This window comes from Aquila chrysaetos, chromosome 25, assembly GCF_900496995.4.
Source record: "Aquila chrysaetos chrysaetos chromosome 25, bAquChr1.4, whole genome shotgun sequence".
NCBI classification, from domain to species: Eukaryota; Metazoa; Chordata; class Aves; order Accipitriformes; family Accipitridae; genus Aquila; species Aquila chrysaetos.
The window spans coordinates 12,593,115-12,602,376 of NC_044028.1; the positions used below are offsets into that span (position 1 = coordinate 12,593,115).

The following is a 9,262-nucleotide window of genomic DNA, read 5'->3' on the forward strand; positions in this document are numbered from 1 at the left end:
GGAAATAACTCCCCAAAACAAAACCAGTTTTAACTCAAGGGCTGCCTCTTTGCTCTCTGGGTACTTAAAGTGAGAGAGGCTCGATGAACTTTTCAGCTTTCCTCCTACCTGGCCCAAGAGGATGGCAGTTAGAGAGGGCTGGTGAACAAACTGGGCCCATAGCCTCAGTGGACCTGGGAGGCTTTGTGCTTTCCCGCTCTTTCAGAAGTTTAACACAACCCCGTTCTTATTCTCTAACTCTGGGCTGAGCAAAGTTGACCCCGTCCTACCTGCAAACCCGGACTGAGCTTGCCTGTCATTGAACTTTCACTGTGACATACCTGAAATTGCATTTTCATTTTAAAACAGATATCCAAGATGTATAACTTTTCCTTTATGGAAGAGAACTGCCATGTGCTGGATCAATCCCTTGAAAAGAATACCACTAATTCAAGGAGAGAAACCAACAAAATAGAAGTGTCTAATCAGAAAGGAGTTTCTGTCTCTTGCGACTTTCAGTATGATCTCTGTACTGTCACTCTGGCTGGATGGCATCATGGTGAGTATCAATCATACAGCTTTTGTCAGCTGTTAGTAATTTTTTCTGTATCTCTGAATTATCTCACCTCTAGTACCAGCATGTGGGTTGTCTTTCACTTGCTTTTCCCCTCTTCATTTATACACACCCTGGAAATGGCCTTAGGCATTCCCAGTTATTGCCAAATAAAGCACAGTATGTATCGTTGCAGTAAGAACAGCAAGTGTTTACCTAGGTTACTATTGTTTCAGTGCAATAAAGCAGATGATAGACAGAAATAGGGGGTAGATGTAATGCAGTGAGCCCAACTCCAATTCCTGTTTGAGAATCACTGCTTTACAGCAGGCTTATCTTGTCAAACCTGCAAGAACACAAAAGAGGGAGGCCTAAAAGCTTCCAGGGGTTTTGTATACTTGGAATACATTCCTATTCATATGCCCCACACTATTCCAAGGCTCAGACCCCTGAGATTAGCAGAGAATGGATACAACGCCTTGATCTGGTCAGGAAAAGCAAATTAACAGCTAACAAAGACAACAGGAATGCAGTCTGAGAAAAATCCATAATGGATGCCTGGGCATACCTACCCTCTTCCACATTACAGCTGAGCTCTGCTGTACAGAATAATCACAGCCCAGAGACAGCATCTAAAATTTTCCTGTGTCTACTCATGACAACTACTATTCTGCTCCATTTCAATTCCATTCCAGGTATTTCAGCTGGGCTTTTTGGTACCAATGATAACGAAGCTGGAAATGACTGGATACTTCCTAATCGTTCCTTCACTGACAATGTGCAAGAGTTCACATGGAGCTGGCAGGTAACAACCTGAAGGGCTTCTTTCTATGCAGATTACCAATGGTGCTGCAGCACAAAGGGCAACATCCAACATACTGTTTTGGCTTAGATGTACCAAAGCTAGATAGTGAAAACAGCAGCATACTGTACGTAATTTGTTTTCCTGTGCTTAACCAGGGAAAAGTTGCACATATTTGGTAAAAACCATATGAGAATTCCCTGTAGATAGGCATTGAGCATTTTTGGCCAAAGTGGTAAGGTAAAACATAGAGGCTGCTTCTGCTATTAGAAGAAACTGATGTTGGAACCAAGTATCTCTGATGTTTTCCTACTTGGAACACCTCTTTCTGGAATGCAGAGCCAGGTTGTACTTGGTCTGGGACAAATCCATATGTTCATCAGTCAGGCCACAGTTTCTACCAGGAAGTTTTCCCTCTTGAAGTTTTCTTTAGAGCTGTTTGTTGCTACTGGGTATGTTGAGCCTCTTCAGTTTCTTCCTGCTTTTCATCTTACCAAGAAACAAAAGTTCAGAAACCAGTAACTAGTAAAGTTGCTCTCCATCCCCATACCACTAAGTGCTGAGACTTTTTTGGAGGGTTAGCTGCTACTGATTCAGTTATTAACTTGCATAAAAGGACTTCCTATAACCATCTTAAATAAATGTTGTAACTGTTTTATACCAGTAGTATTATACCTCTTTGCTTCAAAGAGCCTTAACCTTAATTCATGTCATATATTTTCAGCTGAAAATAATCTATGAAAACATGCAGGTGTACATAGCCATTTGTGAATGCAACTGACCAAAAAAAAAAAAAAAAGTAGCCTTACTGTGCTCTCAAGCCATGTTGTCAGGATCCTCTACATCCCTTCAAGCCTAATTTGAGAATCTATTACAAAAAAAAAGAAACCAGCATCTTATTACTACTAAGATTTTGTGACTCTTCCCTTTACCTTCTCTCACCAGAAGATGTCCAAGTTCTGGGCACAGAAATGCTACTATTTTCAGCTGTATGTCAGTGCTTTAAAAAAGAGGATTGCTTCAAGTATCTTGTACTTTTCCTTGCTGTTGGAGAGATATATCTAATGAGTTTAAGTTAATAATGGGGTGGGATCATGACGTGACTGACTGTAGGTATAATTTTCTTAATTGCTACAAATACTAACTTCTAATATATTCATAAAAAAGCAACCATCTAATGCAAAACTACCCAGAGAGGTTGAACTAAAAATAAAAGCAATACATAAGAAACTTACTGTCATAAACAAGCTGGGAAGTCATGTATGTCCTTCTTTAAGTGGCTGATGGCATAATGGCTGGCTGCGCTTACGCTATTGATTGGTACATTTTATTTGTAGGCCATGGCATCTTTGCAGTGCTGTATACCACCAAGAAAAATTTATAGATGACTCCAGCTGAACTCTGTGCTCTTTGCAGTCACATCCCGTTCAGAAAAAAGTAATAAAAAGACTGAATTGCCAATAATGTACTGTTGTCATACATCATTAAAGCAATGGCCAGAAATACAAATGTGCCAAGTCAGGAGTTCATGCAAAGTCTTAGAAACTTTTCTATAGCAGTAGGGAGAGACAAGATGGTGGAAATACCCAATTCAAACAGGCAGTGCATTCAGCTGTGCTGATAAAATGGAGCTTGCAAAACTCCCTCCTGACCAGAAGTTTTAGCACAGCTATATGCAATACAGAAAGCGAAAACACAATCAGGTTAAATCTGGCCAGGTGCTGAAGCCTGAGATAAAAGCAGTCAGTCACTCTGCATTGCTGCAGTCACCTCACATCGAACTATGAACGCAGACTGGCAGCTCGCTATCAGGAGGTTTATTACATGCCTTCGTCATACACTGACCTTGCAAATAAGGTCGGGGAAGTTCTAGTGTTACAAGACCAGCTGCTGTACAAAATGAGGAGGTTAATAAGGAGACTGCAAATGTCTGACTCCTGCAGGATGAACGTTATCCAAGAGATTAAACTGGCAGTTAGTTTTTCTTAGTAATTAAAAGAACTTGAGTTTACACTTGCTTAAAGAACTTCTAAACTCAAAGATCTGCCAGGAAATTACTGATTAAAAAAAATAGTAAGTTGCTGATCTGATACAGAGTACTAAAAACAGTGTTCAGTCAAAGCAAATCCTAAGAAACTTTAGCAAATGCTGCTCATTACTAGTTCTGTTAATATTTGGTATCATCAGGTTTTGACTGGTGTGCTAAGGGACCTTACCTGAACCATGTACAACAAAACCCCATTCACATCTTATTGTCCAAAAATGCCTGTAATTGTAGGGACCTCCAGTTTGGTGTTTTTTTAAAGCTGCCTTATTGTTTATTACCCATGAATAACCCAGCAAGGATATCAATTTTTTTTTTTCTCCACCAGAAAGATCTAGTAAAAGCACAACTCTGATCTGTCATATATAAGTAAGTTAAGACAACTAGCCAACTACTTACTGTGTTAGCAGCTACACACCACAATCCTTCAGTGAAAAACAAAATTAACAGAAAAAGGAAGCGATGTCTGTAATCTGTAATATTTATGAGACATACACTGTTTGTTTATGAAGAGTGCAAGGTACTTCCCAATATTAATGAACAATAAATGTTAATCAGACCAGCCTACTGAGCTGCCTGTATCTCCCTTCAAACCATCTCACATTGGAAAAATCAAAGAATTCACACTGCACTGGTGTTTAAAACAAACAAACAAACAAAAACCCCCACTTGAGTAATGCTGTTTTCCCAGGTGAACAAGTGCAGTCTTGTACAGAAGAAAGTGAAGCCATGTCCAATTACAGCTAAGCAAAAAGTCTGTAAAGTGTTTTTTGAAGAATCACATTCACTTCTTAGGAACTGCTTCAAAGTTGTAAGTATAACTTCAACCACCAAAGGACTACCTGAATACCCAAATGCCATACTTCAAAGGAGTACTCATAACTATTGCAAGGATATTGAAGTTTAGTTGCAGATAACTTCTTTAGAAGTAATCAGAACAACAATCCAGGCAGAAGAAAAGGTGTTGTATCACCATAAATAGAAATTAAGGTCCCTGACATCCACAAAATAGTGGAATTACTTTGTACCACTCTTTAGTATACAGGTCTAGAATTTGGAAATGCAAATAAACCCCTCAATATTAGGAAGAGAATAAAGGTTTGTGAATGGTCCTAACACGGGTGGGAAGGGGCGGGGGGGCGCAAATCAAACTTCCTTTTCAGTTTACCTGCAGGTGCATTGCCAGATTGCTGTCTCCAGAAGAGCTGTATGCTTGCACCCTGCACACCACTCCTCTAAACAATCCCCTTTGTATTAAAGGTGGACCCTGAACCATTCTACAGCATGTGTACATACGACACCTGTGAATCACAGGAGCTGAAGGCTGCCTGTAGTTTAGCAGCAGCTTTTGTTCATTTGTGCAACCGAAATTTTGTCCCCGTGGAAATTCCTCCCCAGTGGTAAGTTTCATTTCTTTTCATCCTGAATATTCTGACTGCATTGCTCCAGTACTTACATGTCCATTATTCAAAGCACATGAGAAAATAAAACTAGTGAATCTGACTATGCGCATGAGCAAACCCGATCCTATTCCTGGAATTATTCTTCTTGCTCCTTGTCTCACCCTTTCTGCTGTACACTCAGAAGCACACCATAACCCACCCAATTCGTACTCTCTAATGGCTTTGTTATTTCCTCCTAATTTGCTATGTAGGAGGCAGAAGGATACTTGCAGAATATGGTGTGATTGTCCCTAGGAGTTCCACTTCTCAGATGCTATTTTTGTTTCAATCTTTTTTTTTTTTTTGTCTGAATAATAGATTTGGATTCATATTAACAGTAATACATATTGTATAGATGCACTAAACATACTTGGTGACCTATTTTTGTACTTTTCAGTCTCTCAATGAAATTAATCTATCTTCTTTAAACTTAACCTAGAATTTCAAGATTATCAATACTTGTATTTTAATGCAGCTGTCTTCCGGGAATCTGTTTAAAAATGCAAAGAAAGCTGAAAAGCCTGAAAAAAGCAGTAGTGCTGGCTTGAAATTTTTGGTATTACAATCCTTTGCCCATTTCTGTTGTTATTGTGCAAATTAGTTACGGATCCTCACATTTTTTGGTGAAGGTGCACACACTGCTGCATTGCACATTGCTGCAGAAACTAGATTAGGACAGTTACTGCTCTAAAAGAGACTGGAGTCGTGTTCTGCTAACTGTATTTGTATTACTTGGTAAGTGCAGAATTTTAAGAAAAGAATTCTTCTTCTGTAAAGAAAAAAACCTAAGTCCATAGCCCCAAAATACTTGTTAGTAACAAAATTTCATCCCCTCTACTTATTTTCTTCAGAGTTACTGCATTATTATTACTACAGAGTTACTCCACAGTTCAGCTCTACAGTTGCCATTTCCGCTATGCATAATCTTACTCCAGTCCAATTTAGCTATTGTGCAATATAAGTACCTAAAGAACAAATGGCTGCCTGTGCCAGAGAAACACAATAATCTGAAACGCCTTACCATTTAAGGATAATAGCAGCTGTATATTCTGGCATTTGCTGTATTATGTATATTCACTAATTTCCACTATACACCTTTTCTACAGGTTTTTCATTAAACTCTGTCTCCATTGGATATTCTGCGTACAGTACCTTCTTGGAACTATGACATTTATTGACTACAAATTGCTACATAAATAATGATGATTTGTACCACTTGAGTAATACTATTCACATATTGCTGTCTTAAGAGAGATGACCAAGAACATCCCCCAAACTTATTCTTTTATTCATCTGCATTGTGTTATTCCTTAGTTTAGACAAAAAAACCCAACAAAGCCTTCTTTGAAATTCACTGTATGCTTGTATCTTTTCATTGAATGAGAAAACTAAAGGCAACACATATACAATTATTGTCATACTAATTACTGATACTTAATAACTTCAGATGTAATTATATTTTTACAAGACTGCAATGGAAACATTTACTCTAATTAAATGACGGAATCATGCAGAAGAGCCAATCATGCTTTTGCTTGAAAGGAAGCACTTGGGTTTACACTCCCAGCTTTTATACTCCATGCTTTGCTAAGGCTTAGTAATGAGAAAACAGGGTGGGTTTTTTAATACATGCAATGAAATGTTATTCATTTGCATTTGTAAACTCACTACCACCTCAAAAGAGTGATTTGGTGACAACAAACATATTTGTGGTATGCTTAAAAAGAAATATTTACAAGTATTTGCTGACTTCTCACCCACTAAGGAAGGGAATAACTATCAAGTATTTGTACATGATTGTGTCAGCCACAAAATAAAAACCTAGAAAAAGAACACTCAGTATATATGTTAAGTGCATCACATGCATACCCTCCCATATGCGGCAATAATGCCACATGTCATTATCTGCCTTACGTATTCAGTTCACCCAGTGTATAAGCAGCAGATGGCCATGAAATTTCTAGGTAATATCTTGTAGGCAGTAAGTGGCTTTAGCTCCAATAGTTTATATAAACTCTTCAACACATGAATATGAAATATAGAGACAAATTTCGTTAAATCTGAGCCTGAATATTCAGTTGAAACCAGGGTTTTAGAATGGCTCAGTCACCAAAAGACTGAAGTCAGCTAGTGCTGCTAGTTTACAGTATCCCATTTCTGAGGAAAGGGATTGGAATTACAGTGGATCACAAGCTCAGTTAACAACAGTAACATGCTATTAAAGCATGCTATTAAACAAGCAAAGTATACTGGGGATGTACACATGAATAAACATGTTTAAGACAAGAAATAATTCTCCTCTATTCAGCTTATTTTATGCATCCAGTTTAGACACCATGTTTTAGTTAAGTTGTGAACCAGCTGAGAAAAGTCCAGAGGTCTCTCTGTGGGGAAAAAATTGAAAGGCTGAGGGAAGACATGAGTTACGTCTTTAAATATGTAAACACACTAAAGAGAAGGAAGTGTAACAGACCAAACTGTAGTAAGGGAGAACTAGGTTTGATATTGTGAAAGAGTTTGTGATGGCCAGGCTAGTCACGCATCATCACCAATAGCCATCTAAGGTCACAGGAACAAGAGAAAATTTCAGTCAGTAATAGCTACCTCTGCACTACTTTCCAGAAATTCATTCTTGTCAAGGACTTCCATTGGCTAGTTGAACTAGCCAGAGCCCATAAATTTTAGTAATAATGCTGCTCTTTTCCTCCTAAATGTGAATTTATCATCAAACATGAAGAAAGAACCTTACACTAAACTGAAATAAAGATGTATCTAAGATAAAACTGTATGTAAAATGCTAGAATACTTTTTCCCACAGCTTTTTGATACCGTCATAAATATAGCTGATGCTATTTTTTTCCTTCATAGATTTCTTGTAATTCAGCATAATAACAGCTTGTATTACATGCCACTTGTTACTTGCTATCCTTTAAGTACTTACTAACCACTCAACCGGATTTCATCTCTTCGTTTCAGCTTGAGCCAGTTCTGAATGGCAGATACCAGCCCTGAAGACAGAAGAACCCTTTCAGCACCCAAAATAAAACAGCTATTTTAAGTAGACAAGCTAGAAGCAATAGTAGGGGGAACAGTAAAAGTGTGAATGAATTAGTGTTAGGACTATGAATATAATGAAGCCTATATAGCATAAAAGGAAAGCTTTTCACCCAGAAACACCCGAGGGAAAGAGGAATTATTTCAATGCAGCGGCAAGAAACTATAATCAACTAGAAGAAATTGGACATAAGACATATCAGTTACTTTAAAAAAATTCTCCCATTCAGTGGCACAATTGCCTTTTCCCAAGCCTCGAACTGTAGCATGAATACGTTTAAAAAATGACAAAATGTCTTTTCCAGCTCAGATTAGTACAAGTGAAGTACTTTGTAAGAGCAGTGTATCAGCTTTGAATCTGCGCAGAGATGCTGACTTTGTTTTTCTCCAGAACTGAAACTCAGCTGTTCAGTGAATTCTGGAGAACGAGACCTTTTTCCAGGGAAGTGTGCCAGCACACAAGAGGGCCAAGACAGAAATAAGATGGTTAAATAATTGAAAGTATTTACTAATTTTAATTATTTTTATGCTGGTTGATTTTTCCCTTATTAATGTGTACATTGTTAAATGAGAAGCAGCTTTCTCGGTATCTGTTCACCAGTTTCACATTCTCCCTTTGTGTCTTCAGAACCCCCTTCTCAGAAATCAGTTTACATGTTGGGAAAAGGTGACTGACACCTATCCATAAAGTAGTCTTAAGGTGTTACAGATATCGCTGTGTGAAAGCGTCTCATCTGTTAAATTACTTTCTATATTGTAGGTCTAATGATTAAAAAAATGCATTACATTTCTCCACCCAGTATGAGGAATGTGATTATTCCCTAGTAAGAGGTGACACTGCAAAATCCTTCAGATATCTTTGCATAATATGCAAACATTGAAATAATGGTGTTCTGAACTATGAAATAATGTTAATAAACATTTGACTTCCTTGTTTTTATGCTGGAGTACAGTTTTACAGATTATTTGTAAGAATAAAGTACTGATCTACAGAGTTGGAACTAGCTGGGCTTAAATGGCTCCCATAGTTCATAAGAGACAAAAATAGCAGCTGGCCTCAAGTTAACTTGTGTATGCTGCTTTAGTCTACGCTCACTTTCCCGACACTTACGCTGTAGTTTTACACAAATTCTAAGTAAAACATGATTCTCACACTGGTCAGGAAAAATTCCTACAATCATTAAGGATTCCCACCCACACGAGATGCTGCTATATTTTAAGACATGGTAGAACTCAAGTCTTCCTGTGCAGTAATTTTATAACTGCTTACTTACAGAGAAGAGGTGTTTTATAATGAAGCCCAAATTGTATGAAATATTTCTGAAAGTTAAAGAATATTTGTACCAGTTATTTATTAAAAAACACATAATCTTCTCCCCAGTCACTCA

At 37.8% G+C, this 9,262-nt stretch overlaps 1 protein-coding gene across 4 annotated transcripts in view; it reads left to right on the top strand.

The window, feature by feature from the left end:
* LOC115335953 overlaps window positions 1-8,814 on the top strand; it is a 106,097-nt gene extending 97,283 nt beyond the window's left edge. For all 4 annotated transcript variants that reach the window (XM_041120334.1, XM_030002337.2, XM_041120333.1 and 1 more), the window contains 5 exons: window positions 349-538; window positions 1,228-1,337; window positions 4,070-4,189; window positions 4,639-4,778; window positions 7,797-8,814. In XM_041120334.1, the coding sequence (XP_040976268.1) occupies window positions 349-538; window positions 1,228-1,337; window positions 4,070-4,189; window positions 4,639-4,778; window positions 7,797-7,812 (576 nt within the window). In that variant the 3' untranslated portion in view covers window positions 7,813-8,814. The remainder of the gene's footprint in view (window positions 1-348; window positions 539-1,227; window positions 1,338-4,069; window positions 4,190-4,638; window positions 4,779-7,796) is intronic.
* The last annotated feature ends 448 nt before the right edge of the window (window positions 8,815-9,262 follow it).